The following is a 22,123-nucleotide window of genomic DNA, read 5'->3' on the forward strand; positions in this document are numbered from 1 at the left end:
TTATAGCTGCTAAAAATCTTTCCTTATTTAGGCCAAAGGATTTGCTTAACGTTAGTTCCCTAAATGATTTTATTTCAATAGCTTGAAAGCTTTGCATATAAGCTATTTTGAGTAACAAGTATAGGAAATATTTTGTAATGTGTGTTATCAGTGAAATTCAGGCAACGTCATTTTCACAGTAAACTTTGGCTTGGTTACAGTTTAAAAATTACTCTCGTGGAAATTGCAAAAGGTATATATATATATATATATATGTATATGTTCCTCTAGTTGGAATACCACCTCAGTATTCTAAGATTCCATTGTTACTGAGCTAGGACCACACTTGCTCTCTGCCTTGTATATTAGTGTTTAGTAAATAATTTTTGATTGATTTGAAGAAAGATGTCATCCCAGAACCAGTCAAGTGTTCTTCATGAATTCAAGGGGATCCTCTTTTCTACTAAGTCTTCTGAAGAACTTCTAAGTTCCCTGGATTCTTTCAATGCAAGAGAAGATGATGTGTTTCTGGTTTCCTATCCAAAATCTGGTAAAATTTATTTTAATGTATTTTGTAAATTTTGTAGGAATATAATAACAATAATAATAAATATAATAATAATTTTACAAAACATTTGTTTTTCAGAATTTTCCACAGGAAATTAAAGTATCCTAACTGCTTATTCTAATGAAAAAGTTTGACAGTAGAGAAGCAAAAATCGTGTTTTGAAAAAATTGAACTGGAGAAATTAGAGCTTTACTACACTTTTGTTTCTATTTTATTGGTGAAGACATAGAAATGTTGACTGATATATATAATGTATATCTAATACATACTAAGCATAATATCTCTAACATTATAAAATTTTCTTTGTACTTTGTCCAGGCATGGGGGTGGTGATAAATAGTGTTTGTTCTATTTATAATCAATAATTGATTTATAAATAAATAATTTATTTCTTCTGAGCTAATAAGAACCAAAAATACTTTTTTATTATAGGTTATTCTTTATTATTTAAATTAATAATACATACTTTTTTATTCTTAGAAGTGACCAGGAATATAACATCCAACTACCCGTTACTATGTCCCGAATAGCGGATGTGTGTGAATAAGCACATCCCTGCTATCCTGGATTTAGCCACTAAGGGTCAAGCTCCCTTTAATTGTATGTGTACTGTAGTCCCCTCTTTGGATAGTAAGTCAGGCCTGAGAAACTCTTCCTCTGAGTGATGCAGAGTTCACACAAGGCCTGGTTTCCCAGGGTGTTTTTAAGAATAAATAAAAAACATATATGTATCTCTTTTACTGAAAAATATTGCCAAAAATGAAAATTACATGATTGCCTCCAAAATACCACAGTATTCTTGCTATGCAGGAGGCTGCTGTGTGAATAAAAATACCTTATCTTAAATTGATATGTTAATTTAGAAAGTAATTAATGATACTTTTAAGGTTCTTTGAACAGGTGGCTAATTTATACCATATATAAACAACCATATATAAGGTTGCCACTGTACCTATTGGTGCCTATAAGTTGACATCTTTCCACCAGCTGCTGGTATGTCTCCTTCAGCAGCACAAAACTGTATTTTCTCTCTTTCCTCAGAAACAGTCCATGTATTTTGTTAAAATAACCTAACTATCACTATTATATGAGTCATGTTTATATGAATATCATAATTATAAATATTTAAGATAGTAACATCCTAGCCTAAAATAGTTTTAAATTTAAAACATATAATGCAAACAAGAGCACTGTTTAAACTATGAGTATTTATTTGAATGTAAAATTATAATTGCAATGAGACAAATGGAAGCTAAAGCCGATTTAAATTCTTCAGGGACATTGCTTTTGAATTAACAAAGCATCATCCCCACCAAAATTTCTGCTCCCCTACTTCCATTTATTAGTGTCTACAACATTGGAGCACATCCGCATTTGCTCTACATAAACATAAAGTGGTATTCCTTCCAGACTTTGAGGTAACAGGCTTGCATCTCTATGATGGCTGAATAAACCATTGGTTAATTGTTCTAATGTTTTGTTTGCACAACTTCTCTGTATTTACACACAAACAAAAAATAAGTTTTAATGTCATCTTCAGAGGGGAACTGGGGAGATAGACATAAATAAGCAATGGCAAGTACACTCTGGTATGTGTTACTTTGGAGGGACCTGAAAGGTGAGCAATTATACCAGAGGAATAGGGACTCAGAAGAGCAAGATGATGAGCTTGCAGGCCGAATAGGAATTATGTATGAAAAAGTTTTTGTATTTCTGAATTGGAGAAGGTGCTAGAGGTGAGTGATAGCACAGAAGAGTATTTCACGCTGAGGAAAAGAGCATATACAGTTCTCACTTCTCTTCACACTTTTATTCCTGTGTAATAAACTAATATTTTAAGAGTTTCAACAGGTTCCAATAGGTGTCAAGAGGTAAAACTATTTATAATAAAATCAATCCACTCACTGCTTATAACCTAATGCTAATTTTCTATATTCATTCATTAAAAGTGCCATTTAATTAAAAATGAATTTCATTTTATTTCTGTGTGAAGGCACTCATTGGATTGCAAAGGTCATTGAGAACATTCCCAACGCTGGAATTACTCTAACATCTCCAATTGAATTGGGAGACATTTCTAAATTTGAAGAGCTAAAAACGTGTTGTAAGAGAAGAGTTATTCCAACACATTTGAGCTATAACATGCTACCAATGGATATTAAACAAAAGCAATGCAAGGTAAGTTTAATGGTGAAGGGTGGAAGTTTGGGAATACCACAAAACCAAACTTGGATTCTTGCTCTGCCACTTGCAAAATGTGTGACCTTGGAAAATTGCTGATGATCTCTGAGCTTTGCTTTCCTCATTTGATACAGGGATAATGGTATCAATCTCATACCTATGGTAAAGATTAAACAAGACAATACATGTGTCAGTGTGACCCTGGTATCTAGCTCATAAAAACTTGAATAATATTTCAGCAAAGAAAGAAATGTGGACTATACAGTAGACAATGTCTTATTCTATTTTGAATCTGGTTTTAATCTTTTTAGTTTAAATATTGATGTCTAGAGAAAGAAAAATTGCCTTAGTATTATTTTAATTATTTTACCTATCATTTTTACAAGAGATTATATAGGAAAGGAATAAAAAAATATTGTACATAAAATGCTAAAAAATAGTTACCTCAAGCTATTTTTAAAATAAACTACCACATTATTAATATTTTAAAAGTTAACCATAATTTAAAAGAATATTTTATATTTTCATATATTTTATATTCAAATTTATGTTTTCTTGGAGAAATGCTTACTGAATAAGGTCAAGTAGAAAGTATGTTTTGAATACATATACACTGAATAATCTCAGTTTAATTATAATATACATACACACACACATAGAAAAAAAGTCCAGGTGTAAATACAATATGCTGACAATATGGCTTTCTATGGTACGACGTTAGAGTTGGATTTTATTTTCTTTGCAAATGTCGTATAAGGAGCACTTCAAAAATTCTGTTTTGATCAGAAAAAAACAAAACATTTGAAAAACAAAGGTGAGATACCCATGTTTGTTTTAACAAGTTCCCAGTAATGAAGCCGCTTTAAAAAATGTCAGCCATATTTCAAAATTAATAAAAATGACCTACCAGTCAATGTGCGTAAATCAAAGCAGATCTTCCTATGACTACAATTCTATAACCACCATGCCTCTATGCATGCCATCTATTCTTCTGCCCAAAGAAAAGTAAACACAATCAACCAGAGGTAAATGTCAGAGTTTTGCCTTTATTCCCAGAAAATCTATCAGGACAGACGAAGATGTACTATTTGATTACACTTTCACTCAAGCAAGCATGTTCATTTCAGACTGTTTCTAAGACAGAGAGAGAGTTCTGGGGAGAAAAGGAGTCTGGTGAGCTCAGAAACCCTCACTCAGGGCAATGCAGTAACATTGAAAACAAATGGCTCTCAGAGGTTGAACTGTGTTTTATAAACACACTACAAAAATGAGAGGAGTGGGTATTTTTCTTTTCAGAAACAAAGAAACCTAAGCTCGTAATGGCTCGGGGGCTTCTTTAAACTACGTACCACACTACAGGTACAGCCTTAAGGTACAAGCCTCTTAGGGTGACCTCTAATGGGGACTGAGACTCTGCTTGGCGCTGGTCTCCCAAAAGGATGAGCCATCCTCTGTTGCTGATGGCCTAGCCCTAAGGGCTTGGGGCTGGACAAGCCTTGAATTTTTTAAAATTAATTTTAAAGAGAGACCCAGGGTAAGGCAGTGAATTTTAAAACTGTGCTCTTTGAGCCTTGGGGTTTAGAAAGCCTAGAGCAGTTAGAAAAAGCCTGCCATGTTGAGTTGCTCCACGATAGCCTATTGGGCCACAAAAGAGGATAATGGTGGGGGGTGGTGTTAAGGTGGCTCTTCATTCTTGTTCACATCCTTCAGCAACGGAGGAGCAGGTGCTGTTTGTGTGGGTCAAGTATAAGACCTGTGCTATGAACGCACTACAGAGAGATACTTAGGTATTAAAATGACTCAATAAACACCTTTTTCCTAAGGAAAATGTGTCCACCCTGATTGCCAGTTGAAAATCAAGTAGAACATCTGGTTCTCATGCAGTGTTGACCATGACTGAATAATTGTCCTTTCATATCTAGCTTATCACACTGGTTTCCTATGATTTCTTATACGCTCCTACTGCACTCTACACTTAGTATCAGAACCCTCAGAACACTGTGTTGTCAAGAGTGTTCCCTGCCTGACTGAAAGTTTTGAGGGGACTAGAATCATTTCTGCCTTGATCATCATTATATTCCTTGGGCCTGGAATGTTATACACTGCCTGGTATACAGTAGCTATTATATTAATATTCATTGCATTGAATTAAATTGCAGTTGCAGTGTTTATGTAAATCTGTAGGGTATCTCAGATGTCCTCCACTTTGGAGGATTAAATTGTAGAAAAAGGAAATTCCAAAGCATCACTCTTCCTATAAATAAGAATAAACAATTTGTAAGAAGTTGTACTGTATGTGAATCATGTTTTATAACAAATGGATATTTAAAAAGTAATCTCATTCTATAAATGAATAGGGGTTTCTCAAGTCTACCCCTAAGAAGATAGGACCAAATTTAACACATAAACTGAAAAAGTATGGTTAATGAGCTGGCAGCAAGCAGCAACATGTCCTGGGAACTTGTTGGAGGTTTATCCCAAACCTCCTGATTCAGAATCTGCATTTTCACAAGATTCCCTGACAGTTCATATGCACATAGTGTCTTGAAGTAAGGGCTTACACCTGTGTTTAATAATTAGCTGAAGCTGCCAAAAAATCATGACTGGTGCAGGTAAGTTTAGTTACAACTTTTTTTCTTTTACTATTTTTATTTACATTTTTTAAAATTACAGTTAACATTCAATAATACTTTGTATTATTTTTTGGTGTACAGCATAGTGGTTAGACAGTCTATACTTTACAAAGTGTTTTCCCCAATATTTCTAGTTCCGGCTTCTACCTTCTTTTAGGAAATGTTTTGTGTTGTGGCTATTTCTACACCAAAATAAACTGATTTCTTTTTAAACAGATTATCTACATCATCAGGAATCCAAAAGACACAGCTGTTTCTTTATTCCACTACTACAGAGATAACCCTAATCTCCCTGACATTGAAACCTGGGCTGCATTTTTAGAGCTATTCCTAAAAGGAAATGGTAAATATAACAATGATTTTTATTCATAATGTACAGTGAAACTTTATGCTCAAAATGAAAGCATTTCCAAAAGTTTAAATAGATCCCAATGCTGCTTTCAGAAGTACATCCTTCGATAGATTATTCCTTTACTTCTAAACAATTCTTTCTCAACGTGCTTCTTCACAATCTTTCTTATCACCCATGGGCAGTACATATTAGCAAGTTCTTATTAAGCTTAATGCTGATCAAGCATCTATGTTTTTCATATACCAGCAATCTTTTCAGTGAAATAATTATGCACTAATTGGAGTACAGTAAGATATGGCTGAAACCTAGAGAGGTAGCCTGAAACATGCCTTTTATATACCTGCATGGAAAATAAAACAAAGAATCAACACACACACATACACACACACACACACACACACACACACACACGAAAAACCCCTCAAATCCCCCAAATAAAACCAATATGAAAGAATTAATCATTCTCCCTGGTACATGGTTTTATAAAAACTAATAGAAAGTAATTTATCCTGAAAATACCACAATGAGACATCATTTGATTGAGCTGTGTAGCATATGTTGGTCCTGCTACCATGCATGACCTTTGAATTTGTTCACATTTTTTATACCTCAGTGGTGTCTGGAGCACTTTAAAAAAAAACCCCCACAAAACCCTTCTAAATTCCCAAGGTGTAAAAAACAAAAATAATATACAAAGACAACACTGAATTTAAAAGAGATATGATTTAGAAATGGTGTGTACCCAGAAGATTTTCTCTCTAACTGGGCTTGAAGTAGATCTTAACTGCTGTTCAATGTTTTACATGTAAATTATTATGCTGTTGCTTGTTAATTTAAGAGAGGCCACAGCAAGTATAACCTTAACATGAAGACATTGGGAAGTCACCAGCAACAAGATTTAATACTTTGTTGGGCTATATTCCCTTTGGAAGAATATGCTTTTCTCATACTATTTCAACTCCTCTATTTCCTTACTTAATGGCACACATTTAGTAGATTCATAAAGTTCCAGGAGTGACAGGTGTACTAAAGGTCATCTGTTTAAACACTCACCTGATGATTCAATCACTTTTACAACATCTCCAAGATTTGTAGATGCTAAGCTTGAACTTGTTAACCTTGACAACAGGTTCACACTCCACACTCCTGCTCTGAAAGAATAACATTTCATCTTGGAACTTCTAAATGTAAAAAATAAAATCTCTTACCATGTCACACAGACACTTAGCTAAGTGCTATGCAAAAATGATCTCTTTTCATCCTCACTAGACCACATGAGGTAGATGTTATTATCATCGTTTTACAAGTGATAGAAGTACTGACCTCAGGAGGCCAAATAACTTGTCCATAGAGGCGTGACTAATAAGGAGCAGAGCCAAAATTTAAATTCAGGTGTTGACTCCAAAAATATGTGCTCTTACACTGTGCCATAACTTGTCCAGCAAAAAATTGTGCCCTGATCATTAATTCCTCTTCCACATGTTAGCCTTCTAAATATTTGAAGATAGTTAGCATGCCTCACTCTGCCTCAATTCCATTTTTGGAATAAGCAGAGTATAAATACATAAATTACATTTTTTAAAGCAGATCTTGGGCCTGCTTTTTCTCAAGGAAAAAGAAGTTGCATTTGTCCCCTATTATTACGCACTGTGGTTTACCATCCCTCCCTCGGCACCGCGGGAGCTCAGGTTTGGCCATGTTTCTATAAATTTACAACGCCCTGAAGACCAAGCTGCATATGGTCTGACTGATTCTGTTCGAGAGATTCTCTTTCTATGAAAGTAGCCCCAGAAAGGCCGACCCAGGCCATACCCAGGGAAGCAAACTAGAGTCACCAAGCATTTACTGTTGTTATCATAGTACCAGGAGTTGCAGCAGAGTATCTGGGAAGGGCAGAGTGCAGTTGGAAAAAAACGTTTCAGGTGATTCTTTCATACCTTCTTAGGTGAGTTAATGGATTTTTAGTTGTAAAGAGATTTGACTCGAAAGTATTCTACAACTGGGTAATCCAGCCTGGGCAAACCCTGTAGGCACTGGGAACAGTTACTGAATTACTAAAGCTTTTTAAAAATTTACTCAGGTGAGAACAGTTGCTTTACATTTTACTGCTTATGAGAGAGGGTTGTTCGTTTTATTATGCATGCGTGTGTATGTGTGTGTGTATGTGTGTGTTTTGTATATGACTGTGTTTCAGGGGTATTCTTCAATGACTTTTGAGGAGAGGGTTATTTCTCTTGCAAATGACAACATGATAAAGTAGAAAAAACAGGTTATAAGGGCAGAAGGCCTGGGATCAAGACCTGACAATAATTTATTCTCTGTGTGATTTTGGACAATAGCTTAACAATTCTAAGGTTCAGACTCCTAATATAAAATAGAACTAATAAAATCAAATATTTTGTAGGATTATTTAGAGGTTCAAATTAAGTAATGATTAAAATTTGCTGTGAAAATCTACTGACTTATTCTATTAGACATGACTTTTAAAGACACACAGACTTTTAAATAATTTCTCATTAAGGTGGAAATGTTACAAGTAGATATTTATCTAGAAAGATTATTTTACAAGTGAGGCATCATGATATCTAAAACCTATCTTCAAAATATAGACATAATTACACATTATATGACACAACACTACAATAAAGATAAAAATAGTGATATTTATTTAATCATCTAATTTATCTTTCAGACAGTTTACAAATATACTTTAGGTTTTTAAATGAAACAGTAACTATAAATTGTATTCTGGCAATATCCTAGAAGATTAATATTTCAATGAAACAGTATCTTCGCATTATACTTTTAATTCCCTATAGCCGGCCCTTCTCCAGTTTTATATTAAAACTATTTCCTAGGCCACTTCATCCCAGTGAGTTTTGTTTTTCTGCATGATTATCTATCATCAGGATGCTTTCTAGAGACTAGACACTAAGATGTTTACTGTAATTGAATATAAGAGTGGGGTAGAGGGTTTGCAGAAAGTATAGGGGTTTTGAAACAGCTAAAGAATAGGATAATGTGTTAATGCAGGACAAATTGGTTTGCTAGGCAGCCTCGAGGCCCTTGAGGCTGGAAAAATGAATTTGCAGTGGTGTAAATACAGAGTGGTATGAACTTCTTCAGCAGAACTCAGCAGCAGTAGATGAGATAGAAAGAAGGTGAAGTGTTTTGATCCAATACTGAGTGTTTGGGTGGAGGGTGATTCAGATAAACTGTAGGGGGACAAGGAAGGTATTGGTAAAAAAAAAAAAAAAAAAATCCTCAAGGGAATGTACAAAGGAAGAAAGTAAGGATGGAAAGGGACAAAAGTAGTCAAAGATATTGGGGAAATATCCATTAAAGTTACTACAGCTGGTAGCAAGACCTGAGACGACACAGAAGATTGTAATCGAAAATCAGAGTCTTCAGTGACTGTAGGGGAGAGATCAGAAGGTCAATTTCTGACTGAAACCAGGATGGAAAGAGTGGCATAGTCAAAGGACATGTTAAAGAAGCTTGGATGGTCTAGGAGGGAGGCGTTCTAGGAGGGAAAGCTGAGGTTGCTGACTTGCTCTTCCTAAGATACAGGAGTTGGCTGAGAAAGAGCAACTTGTATTCAAGGCCGTCTCAGGGGAAAGAGTAACTTTTGGAAAGCAGGAGGGCCATCCAATCATACCTTAATTAAGGCCAGGACGTGGCGGAATAATTTTGTAATTCAGTGAAGGATATGCAGAAAAACATTTCTCCTAAAAACAAGATTTCAAATCTCTATTTTGGAAACTATACTTTTTTTCAAAGCCGTAGGTCTACTGATGACCTGGAAAATGAGAATTCTGATTAAAAAAAATTAACCCTAACTGTAATTTCCTACATTAGTGAGAAAGGCACAGGCAGCCGATGTCTTTATATTCTTTTGGCTAGCTTGAGTCCTTTTGGAACAAGGTATAGTATAAATTAGTTAGTAATAGGACAGCTGGCTATCAAATTTTGATCAGGCAAGGAACCAAAAATTTATTCTTAAATCTGTTTTGGATATGTTGGAATATATTTTCTATTCAATAACCATAATGGGCAAGGTCAATTACAGTACTTGGCCCACCCCCCGACCCTGCCCACTAAGTGTGGCTCTGGGTCTCTATCCCGATCTAACTTTTGTCCAGAGAAGCACGGGCTGCCCCTCCCCCTACACACACAGTATTGAGGGCTCGCATTATCGGTAACTCCAGGCAGTGCGTTACCCAGGAGGGCTGGGCTGTGACTGCTAATGGGATTTGGAGAGGTAGGTGGAGACTGTGAGGTAGTCTGGAGAACTGGAGACTAGTTAACTTCCTAAATTTATGTGAGAGAAAAAAATCTGTCTTCTTCCTACCCTGTGTTTGTGCCTGGGAGAACATTGGCCATTCTTAGGAGATAAACCCTTGTCATTGAGATAAGGTAATTCAGGTAATTCTAAGCCAGTATTATGTAAGGCACTGAAGCAGTGAGATTGCTGGTAACTGAAAACTTGATCTGCACGGTTCTAAGAACCAGTTATTGCACAGCCTTTTGGGTCCAAGGAGTAGTAGAAAATTGGGCTGACTTTAACGATACCACAGTAGTCCCAGAAATTCTTGTTTCAAAAATGTTAGTTATTTTCTTGCTTTTTGCTTCCTCAGGAGCCAAAGCCATGAAAAATTGCAATTCGTTGGAAGTTAATTATACTTGAATTTATTAAAGGTTTTAATGTTCAAAATGTATATAGCACAATACCTGGCTTTTAATATATGTTTATTAAATGAAACAACAGTCAGCAGATCTTTAGGAAATCGCTTATAGAGTAGCTCTTGTATGACTTGGGAACTAACTAGTATTAAATCTTTGATAAAGTTCATGGAAAGATGTATATATAGTATTTTAAATTTTCATTTTATGCTTTATTTTGTCAAGCTAGTCAGCTTTTTGTGTGTTTAATCATCACTGCTATAGAGGTTACTTTATGTGATATTTCACTTTTAAGCCCTGGAGATTTTTAAGTCTGTCAAATTAACAAAACATTAAAGAGACAATATCAACTACTGGTAAATCCCTAAGCCTGTATTTCTCAACCTTGAACTAACATACTTGAATAGAATTCTTTGTTGTGGTGGTGGAGGTAGGGAGTTTATGAAATTTTTATGCTATGAACTTATAATTATGTAAAGCATGTCATGTTACAGAAAGAAAATCACAAATTCTCAATGTTTCTCTATTTCTCCCAAGATCCAAAGCAGTTATCAAAGCACAAATTGGACAAATGTTTATCACTGTATTTCTGTTGTCAATTTTCTTGATGATAAAAGCATTTACTAAAAATAAGAAAAAAAATCCACACAGCTCTATTAAAAGATATCACTATCCAGTTTCATTTCACAATATTGTAATTAATTGAAACAATAGTGAAATTGAGCTCTTCTAAGGAAAACTTTTTCATTCCAGAGTCTAATATGTGTATGCCTTGCTTTGACAACTTTGCTGAAGTGGGAAGAACCCAAAACCCAAAGCCATAATGTTTAAATATTAACATAACAATTCACTTTTCTTCTAGTTGTGTATGGATCCTGGTTTGATCATGTTTTAAGCTGGGAAGACCACAAAAATAATAAAAACATTCTATTTATATTCTATGAAGAAATGAAGAAAGTAAGTTTTTCCTAACATTTCAACAATCAAAATTTAAGTCACAGTATGTTAATACAGCAAGTCAATCAATGAATCCTGTTTTTTGGGTTTCAGGGAATAAACTTAGTATTTTGATGAGTAACACTTTTTTAATTTGCTTATTGTTTAGGATCTTTCTAAAAGCATAAAGAAAATAACTACTTTCCTTGGCATGAATGTGAGTGAAGGTGAAATTAATCAGATTGCTGGGAATTCATCATTCAGGGAAATGAAAAATAATGCAGCCAAAGAAAACTGTGATCCAGAAAAGACCATCTGTGCACTCACATCTAATAGGAGCCTGGTATTTAGGAAAGGTAAGCCAGAAAAGGAGGCGGTGCTTTGCCTGGGGCTCATATTTGGAAGTAGTCCTATTTTATCTTTTTAACCCTTATTTCATCATAGTGCACCCCATCTTGCACAACAGATGACATCAGTGAATGTTTATTAAATGAAATTTTTGAATTTCATTCTTTCCAGATTTGAGATTTCCATGCTCAGTTAGGAACCAATTGAGAGAAAAACACAGATGTCAAACAGATAGAAGTGATAAAATTACTTGAAGAATGTGTCTCAGGTCTGCAGACCAGTGTGTTTGCTAATAAGTGACCCTGCATTGTATAAGCTACTCTTAATCACAGTCAATCAGGTACAGTCCTGTCCCGCTGCTGGAGCAGATCCTGTTTTTTTCAGGAGAGAGTAAGGAACTGATAAGTGTGGACAGTGCACTTTACTAAAATCACCAATCAAATAACTTGCTCTGCAGAAGTCGGGGTGGAGAGAGAGCTGGGAATGTTATCTAAGGAAGTTCATCAGCATGAGAACACAGAGAGAAGGAAACAGATCTCCAATAATTCTTAACTTGTAACTTAGAAGGAGGTTGGGTAGTAAAATCTAACAGCAAGAAGAAAAGCTCAGAACCAGCACGGAATTGGACGGTATTTTATTATTTATTTTATTTTATTTATCTTATTTTATTTTTTTAATTGTTTAAATTCATTTTAGAGAGAGAAAGAAACGAGAACAGAGACATCAATTTGTTTTTCCACTGATTTTTGCATTCATTGGTTGATTCTTGTATGTGCCTTGACCAGGGATGGAACGTACAACCTTGGTGTATTAGGGTGACGCTCTAACCAACTGAGAAATCTGGCCAGGGCCTCAGTGGTATTTTCTAGGAAGAACTGGTAGTCTCTCATGTGCTAGAATGGTATGATGTGCGAAGCAGAATGAAAGAGATTAAGATATTGGGGCCAGATAGCAAAAGCTTTGATGGACATCATACAGAGGCCTTCTTTTTCCCCCTGGTCTGTTGGCACTTTTAAAAAGGGATCTGACATAGTCAGACGTGTGGAAAATTTATTAGAAGGGGATAAAAGCAGAGGCAGAAAGTCCAGCAAAGAGGTTCTTGTAGTAGTCCAGTTACGAAACAGTAATGATTATAATTTGGGCAGTGGCAGTAAGTCACTGTTGGGTGCAGCTCAGCTGAAAAGTCAATGAACCATCAGTAAATTGTAGAATTTGGTAAAGTTGTTCAGGGCAGGTGAGAAGGGCTTCTGGAGAAAGGGACAGAAGGGGGAACCCCAAGGGCCCTGACATCAATGGGAATGAAACAGCCCTTAGAGAAGCCAAGCAAAAAGATCAGCCAGAATGGGGAAGAAAGCCAGGTCGAAGATGACCATTTATTTATCATTCTTATATTCTGAAAGTGCAGATGGAAGGCAGATTGAGGGTTTGAAGAGATGAGATGTAAAGAAAGGAGCAGCAAAATGAACACTCTTCTAAGATGTTTGATAGTAGAGGATGGGACCCATATGATATGGGAGTTGGAGAGAGGGATCGGATCAAGAAAAAATTAGGAGAGGTGGGAGAGAGAAGATAAAGGGAAGACAGACAGAATTTAGAAGAGGATGCATGAAGGAAGGTAAAATGAACAAAAGGGTAAGAAACAGAAAGAGATTAGGATAGGCTGTGGTAAAGAGGATGATGAGAAATGAAGTTCTGATGGTTACCAGAATCTAGGGCTATCATTGACATCATTTATCACTGTCTTTTGACATCTAATTAGTAAATTCTCAGTATTCACGCATCTTATCTAACAAACTTGAGAAATTTTAGTATAAGGATCTCTGACGTGACATTGTGACCCTAATGAAAATTTCCAGGAGAAATCATATCAACATAGTTGTAGCCAATAACATTTATTCTAATGCATTTTCCCTTTATCTAAAAGTGGTTTCTTTATATTGTATCTAATGCAGCACAGAAAATTGACAGTAGAAACATCTTCATTAGTACTAGTCACCATGAGCACCAGCTGGTAAACTTGGACCCTGTGAAGAACTAAACACAAGGATGGGTCAATAGAGACCATTCACTTTATTTTTTTTAAATATTTTATTTATTTACTTGAGAGAGAGGAGAAGCAAAGGAAAAAGAGAGAGAGAGAGAGAGAAACATCAGTGTGCAAGAGATATATGATCAGCTGCTTCTCGCATGTCCCCATCTGGGGACCTACACAGGGCAACCCAGGCATGTGCCTGGACAGGGAATCGAACTGGCAACCTTTCACTTTGCAGGCCAGAGCTCAATCCACTGAGCCACACCAGCCAGGGCAAGAGATTGTTCACTTTAGCCCTTTTGTTTGGTGGGCAGTGTTGGAGTAGGGGGATCCATCCTCTGAAAGTAAGAGTTTCAAAGAAACTACTGAAGACATTGATGCAGAATCCTTGGCACACAGAGATATTCTTCATAGTGGGGGATTTGTGCCTGCAGCTATCCTTACTTTAAACTCAGAATTAGAGCTGATATTCCAGACAATGACTATGGTGGTCAGGGAGATAAGGTGACAAGCAAGGATAGTCCACACAAGTGTTGGAAGTCCTAGGGCTTCTGACATACTAAAGTCTAGGGAGAAAATTATAGAAGTATGGAACGATGCACTTAAAATATCATTAAGCAGAAACTGTTAAACATATTAAGTCACATCCATACAGGGGTTTACTATGGAGTCATGAAAACTATAGAGTAAAAATAGCTAGCATTTACTGAGTGCTTTACTATGTGCCGGGGACCTTGCTTCATTTGTCTAGATTTTAACAGCAGGCTTTTGAAGATAATATTTATGTTATCCATATTTTACTGAGACACCAAGTGACTGATTAACTCATCCAAAGACACACAACTAGTAGCTGGTAGAGTCAAGGTTTGAATCCAAACCCTCCTACTCTACTCATCATAACTTTCATTGTTGGTCTATAAAAACTAATATGAGAAGATGATCAAACTGTAATAAGTGGGAAAAATTTGGTTATAATTGTGTGATTTAAAATGTAGTTTATATGCATTTATATGTTTGCAAAGAAGAACATCTGGGAAAATGCATACCAGCCAATTTGATAGCCATGTTACCCGAATACAAGTTCCTTGATATTTATCCTCATTGCTTATATGTATTTTTGCTAGCCTATATATATAGCTACTATTTTACTTTTAAAAAGATTTTTTTAAGTAAAAGAGTAAAAGATTAAATCATAAACCAAGAAAATAAAAGGTCAAAGAACAAAGACAGCAGGGGTCTAGATGGTTGATATCAGAAACTAGAAGGAAGAAAACAGGAAGAACCAAAGAATATTGAAACATCTTTTGCTTCAAGTGGGGTGTTTTAGAAGCAGTGCCATGCAAGAAACTGATAATATTTTTAACTCTTTGTTATCAATATTGTAAAATAAATTTCATGAAAATGAGACCAATTACCCACCTCCAGGATGTGTGATCAGCACAGCTCCAGCTCCGGAGGTACACACACAGGGAAGTAAATGAAGCGTCATTATGTCCACTTTATCTGCTTTATGTTTTGATTAGGTTTACGTGAGATACTTTTTGCTCATTATTGTAAAACCTAGGACATTTGTGTACTTTTAATCTTCCTTTCTTTTTAAGAAATGACTTTTTAAACTGTACAAGATGACAGGCAGCTATTACTAAAGAAATTAGAAACAACAAATAAACAAATGAAGAAAAGAATAACTCCCTTATCGTCTTATCACCAAGAGATGAAATTGTTCACATTTTATTATAAATCTGAGAGGTTTCCTTTGTGACTACTATATATTTAAATTGGTTCTTGTCTGATACATTTCCAATTTTTCCAGGAGCAGTGGGTGATTGGACAAACTACTTTACTTCAAAGCAGAAGAGAGTATTTGATGAACTGTTTGCAGAGAAAATGAAGCACAGTGAACTAGCAAGACACTTTGAAGATTACTCTTAATACAAATGGAAAATGAAACCAATTTCCATTTTATGCAATATAGTGTTTGTGGAATACATAAATATTTTTTACCAATGTGGAAAGCAGATATTTCTTTCAGTGAGAAATGGACACTTTATGAATGCATCAGAAGTCCCATATGTGAGAGACTATTATTATCATATTTGATGGTAGCAGGGAATTACTAATAAAAGGAAGTATACAATTTTTGAATAGCTGAATTATATATATATATGTTTTCAGGATACTTATAAGGCAAAGGGGTTGTTTCTATTCAGAGAGCATATTACTGTGGGTATCCTATACACTGCATGCACTAAGGTACAACAGAAGAGGTAAGGGATTATCTAAAATAATCAGTGTCTCAGAAGAATGTTTTTGCTGCCTTTTGGACTGTCATGACTTCTAGACAAATATTTTTATTTCAACATTCCCTAGTGTCCACGTAGAAATATTCTGTAGTGTCATAGAAATGACAAACATAATCTTACTAAGGTGCAAACACTTATAGGTAAATTATATCAGATGATCACAATCTGGTATTTTGGTAAAATGAAGAATGAAAAGACACCCTTTCACATTACATTAACAGCATGCTGGTAATTCCGGTATGTCCTTTATTTTAGAGTCATTTAAGTTACAAAATTTTTTATTTCCAGTTTCAAAAAGTGTAATTTTCCTGAAGTATTCATTATTTTAACAGTATTTTGAACATGTAATCTTTCTCCGAGTAGCATTTCTAGCATTAATATAATCTCTATAATTCTTTCTCACCCGTAATGACTATTATTTTGTAGCTTTAACCTAGAAGACATTGTAATGATATTTCAGTGAACTTATTTAAGGATTATTGCCTAAATAACAATATTGTCTGTGAATGTCTATGTCCTATTGTTTATATCTGTGCTATAGTATATAACTAAAACTAAGGGGAAATCAAAACTGTATATTTCATATGACTCTGAGCTATGAAACCAAAACAATGGTTTGAGTGAGTTAATTCAGCCAATACCAATGTATGGCGAATCTTATTTTTATTAACAAATCTGTTGGAGTTTCTTGTACCAAGTTTATCACAATTCAGTCAGTATTAGCTCTTCATGAATCTCTTATATATATGTATGTGTTTATATATATTTGTTACAAATAAAATATGTTTCCATTGACTTCATGCAATTCATGTGGTGTGGTTTTTTAGTGGTTTTTTTTTTTTGCAAAATTAATATACACAGAGATTTACTAAAATATCTCCCTTCCCCAAATAAGTGAGATTAACGAATATCAAGGCAACCAGGTGAGATCTTGGTCAAGTCCTCATTTCATGTCAGAGCTAAAATCACACTTTACCTTGCCTGGTGTTGATGTGCAGAGAATTAGAAGGCTGTCAGACTAAGGTCGTAAGGATCAGATACAACTGGCAAGTGAAGAAGACAGCGACTGTTGTGCTAAGAGCACCAAATCCTGCGAGGCTCTATCACCTTCTCACAAGATTAAAATGATCAATGAGATTAGCCCTGGCTGATGTGGCTCAGTGAATTGAGTGTTGTCTTGTGAACTGAAAGGTTACTGGTTCGATTCCCAGTTATGGCACATGCCTGGGTTGCAAGTGAGGTCCCCAGTGGCGGGGGTGGGGGTGCAATGGATTGATGTATCTCTTGCACATTGATGTTTCTCTCCCTCCCTTGCCCTCTCTCTAAAAGTAAATAAGTAAAATGTTTTTTTAAAAAGATTAAAATGATCATTGAGATCATGAGGGAGAAACTAGGACTTTATTTGATGGCATCATTGTATTTTAGACGTATAAGTTACTTTGGGGTCATTGCAATCCAGAGTTGATAGAAAATTGCCTAAGGTCAGTAATCTAAAAGTGTAACTAAAACCCTTAGTTCCCAGATTATTATCAGTCAGTCAAAAATATTGTATCTCTGTTCATAGCAACATTACACAATCCAAGAGGAGGAAATAACCTGTGTCCATGGATAGATTAATGGATAAACAAAATGAGGTATATACAAACAATGGAATATTATTCAGCCTTAAAAGGGAAGGAAATTCTGACACATGCTGCAACATGGATGAAACTTGAGGACGTTATGCTAAGTAAAGCCAATCACAAAAAGACAAATACAGTATGATCCCACTTCCATGAGGTATCCACAGGAGTAAAAGCCACAGAAACACAAAGTAGAACGGTAGTTGCCAGGAGCTGGGGTGACAGGGAAGTAAGGAGTTGTTTAATGAGTACCGGATTTCAGCTTTTCAAAATGAAGTTCTGGAGACTTGTTGCACAACAATGTGGATATACTTGATGCTACTGAACTGTACAATTAAAAATTAAAGATGGGCCCTGGCTGGTGTTGCTCAGTGGATTGAGCACTGGCCTGCGAACGAAAGGGTTGCTGGTTCAATTCCTAGTCAGGGCACATGCCTGGGTTGCGGTCCAGGTCCCCAGTAGGGCGCACATGAAAGGCAACCACACATGGATGTTTCCCTCTCTTTATCCCTCCTTTCCCCCTTTCTAGAAATGAATAAATAAAATCTTTTAAAAAAATTAAAGACAGTGAAAAAATACTTTTTAAACCTTTCCTATCTGTCAGCATTATTGTTGGTTGTAGAAACACATGAACTTGAAAGAATCCCATTTTTTAAGAAACATTTTAATGGGGATAAATATATAATTTTTAATAAAATTTTTAAAAAATATTTTACTTATTTATTTCCAGAGAGGGGGAAGTGAAGGAGGAGGAAAGGGAGAAAAACATCGATGTGTGGTTGCCTCTCACACATACCCTACCGGGGACCTGGCCTGCAACCTAGACATGTGCTCTGGCTGGGAATTGAAACAATGACCCTTTGGTTTGCAGGCCAGTGCTCAATCCACTGAGCCACACCAGCCAGGGTGAATAGAAAATTTTTAATAAAGGAAATATCTGAGATACGGCAGACACCAATACGTGCCATAAGGAAGATAACATAAGGTAATGTAGTAGACAGTGACTAATGAGCTGTCTTAGCTGGAATGTTCGGTCAAGGGCTCTGAGGAGGTGACATAGGAGTTCCAATGCAAATGGTGAACAGGGCTCCCTGTGCTTGGAGTCATGCCAAGGAGTTTGGATTTCACCTTGGCATTGGGGGCGGAGGGTGGGTTTTCCACAGGGGAGACATTCCGACAGACACTTCCACAAGATCACTCTGATCACCAGATGGAGGATGCACCCAATACAGGAAAGGGGTGTGAGGACTATACAAATCAGCTAAAGTCAAACAAAGCTACGTCAGGAGTCTGCTATGTGCTGCCTGCCACAGAACCCAGCTGATCTGAGATGCAAGCCAACCACAAAGAACCTCTAGACAAAGGAAATTCCTGCAAAGATTCATTAATAGATACTTACTCATATCTTATCATTTACCCATACTATAAAGGGAAAACAGACCACAAAATATACCTTGTAAAGGTTAAAGTTAATCCCAATTTTTTTCCCACTCTCTGTTTCCCCATACCAGCAATTTTCTGTAGAAACTGCAAACAAACCTCAACCTCTAGAAACGGTTGGGGCCTCACTTCCTTCTCTTGCAAAGAGAGTCTGCTACTCTGTCTATGGAGTAGTTTTTCTTGCTTGTCCTCTCCACTCAATAAAACCTGCTTTTACACTTTAACCCTTTGTTTGTCCTAAGTCTTGAATTCTTTTCTGTGTGAAGCTAAGAAGCCTCTTGGCTTGGGACTCGAGTCTCCCCTACGGACTTGCCCCTCTGACATGAGACCTAGGGGTCATGGGAGGGAACAGGGATAAGTGGCAGTTACAGTGGTGTGTGCATATGAGAGAGGCAGGGCACGTAGCAGTGGAAATCCTGAGACAAGGCCAATTTGGGGATATAATATGGATATCGAGCCAGCTAACCTATTAATATGGAGTGAGAGACAGAAAGGAGTAAATGAAGCCTAGATTTTTAGCTAATCAACTGACTATCTGAAGGTACCATTTACTTAGATGTGAAGACACGGTAGTAGAATGACTTTGGTGGTTGCGGTGAGGGTGGAGTGGGCTATGGATCAAGCACTTCTGCTATGGCCATGCTGTTTAACATGTCGATTTAGACACCAGGTTATTGGTTGGATGGAAGAATCTCTCTGCTGACTGCTGTGTTGTTCCCCGGGGCCCAGTGGGAGGGTTCAAGAAGCGGGGGAGGCGTGGACAATTGAGGCAGTTTAGATTTATAGCGCACTGTGGCAATGAGCATCATCATGACGATGGTGACTGCTGAGGATGTGCTGCTGACTGATTTCCTGGATATCCATGCCCACTTGGGTTTTCCCCTTTTCAAAGTTCAGTATCTCTCTGAACTCTGACCTGCCACACTGCTTTTTTTTCCCCTCACTTCCTTGAGGATGCAAAACAACTCACATGCATTTCCTCATCCAAATTGCCTCCCACTATTCCCTGATGATTCCCGTTACTTATTTTTCACTCTTCCTCTTTCATTTCTCTGCTCTACCCCCTCCTCTCTGTAGTCATTAAATAAGTAACTGCTAAATCCTAATGATTCTTTTAAGGTTTCATTAGGTGGTACTTTCTCACCTCGGGATATTTGTTTGTGCCTTAAAGGCATTTTACCACCAGCTCTCCAGTTCTCTGAACTCCCTGTCCCTTGTCCCATTATTATTTATTTCTTCCCCATTGGCTCTCCAATGGCCCTTCACTTATATTTTACTTCCCACACTTAACCATTCAGGCCTCATATTTTTATATAAATGTCTGTCTCCTGTTTCAGTGCACAAGGTTCTAACTCTTGGAGTCTATGACTTGTTCATTTTGTATCCTTCACCATGCCTAGCCCAGCACAGCACTCATGGTAGATGCTTTACAAATGTTGGCTATGAATTGAGTTCATGGATCAGTTTAATTCTACGTCTTCCAGAATGCTCAGTTCCAATATTTTAACCCACTTTGATACTAGTTTCATAATCTCCTAATCCTTCATCTCTGCATTAGTCAATTATTTTTAACCTAATCACATACTCCCTTCTATTGTTACTTAACTGTTCCACATTTTGTACATCTTTCCTTCCCAATTTTATTGTATACTTAAATGCAGAGCTTGTAGAAAGTTTCTTCAGTGACTTAAGTAGTGTGTTGCCCTCAGAAATTGTTCAATAATGGTGTGTTGAATGGAATAATGAATTATGAATGAATGACCTAAAGAATCAATGAACACCTTTCTACCTACCAGCTTACTTTCTTGGTTTTGTAGGCATAAATGCTTAGAGTTGTATATAATTATTTGGTTTTTTCATCACTTTCCAAATCAAACCAGAGGCAAAATACTATTGATTCTTGCATTTCAATAACTTTTAATCCATTCTGCCTTCCTTCAGACATAAAGGTAAGGAAAAATCAATTATAAATGATAAGAATAGCCTATAGCTACCACATGTAGGGAAAATAAATCTGGTGGAGAGGTCTGTGGTTGTTTACACAATGTGCGTGTGCTTTTAACCTTTCCTCTTTTTTGGTAATTTCTCCTTTTATTGTGTAAAACTACAAAGTAGAAATGCGTTTTGTCTCAATCCGCTCATTTACACATTTATAAAATATTAATTAAAATTAGGTAGTTGAAAACCAATGTCAAAGAAGAATAATAACATTTAAAAAAATGTTCACGTTGGTTTTATTTATTTTTACATTAGTTTAATGAAAGAATTGTTGACATTTTCTCTAAGTGCACAGGTACAGGCCCAGATGGAATTTTCTAAGGAGTTAGCAAATGAGGAAGTAGGAAAAGCCTTTATGGCTACTGTGCATGAAAAGCTCTAGAGCAAAGTAAATAAGGAGTCATCAATCTACCTACCCCCCCCCACAACCAACCTCCCTCCATCTCTGGTACCAATTAGAAAAACCAAAGGCAAGTAAACACTGATTAGGCCTCATTTAGACAGTTTGAATTATTGCCCTTCTGAAGTGTCAGGACCATAATCTCAAACTCTTACTACACAGATATGGACAAATAAATATGGGCAGTTTTTTGTTTTGTTTACTTGCAATATAACCATTAGTAATTTAAAATCTTTGTGACTATTGGTATATAGCTGTGAGAGTTTACTAATCCTTAATTGTTCACTCACTGGGCTATCATTATCATTGGAATAAGAAATCTCAAGCTATAATTAATAATAAAAGTGCAAATCTGAGCCAATCTATGTAGGTGATATATAGGTATATGTGTATTTTAATTAAAAATATTATCATGACTTATGCTTCCTTTATTTTAGTTTTTTTAATTGAATTTATTGGGGTGACATTGGTTAATAAAATACATAGCTGATGTATTATAGAATAATTATTATTCTATATTATTCTATATAATATCCTATATTATATCTATATTCTGTATTATTCTATAATACATCATCTGTGCATTGTATTGAGTGTTCACCATCCAAAGTTGTATATTTCTAAAACTATAATTTTGTTCATTTCAAA

General features: G+C 36.0%; 1 protein-coding gene across 1 annotated transcript; it reads left to right on the top strand.

The window, feature by feature from the left end:
* Nucleotides 1–384: 384 nt before the first annotated feature.
* LOC129084708 (sulfotransferase 6B1-like) lies at nt 385–15,644 on the top strand. The gene is made up of 6 exons (XM_054590904.1): nt 385–529; nt 2,541–2,725; nt 5,578–5,704; nt 11,259–11,353; nt 11,502–11,688; nt 15,526–15,644. Exons 1-6 carry the CDS (start codon nt 385–387, stop codon nt 15,642–15,644), a joined length of 858 nt encoding a protein of 285 aa, XP_054446879.1.
* The last annotated feature ends 6,479 nt before the right edge of the window (nt 15,645–22,123 follow it).

The sequence above is a fragment of the Pteronotus mesoamericanus genome, unplaced genomic scaffold (assembly GCF_021234165.1).
Source record: "Pteronotus mesoamericanus isolate MK-2021 breed Mesoamerican mustached bat unplaced genomic scaffold, CSHL_Meso_final scaffold_21, whole genome shotgun sequence".
Taxonomy (NCBI): Eukaryota; Metazoa; Chordata; class Mammalia; order Chiroptera; family Mormoopidae; genus Pteronotus; species Pteronotus mesoamericanus.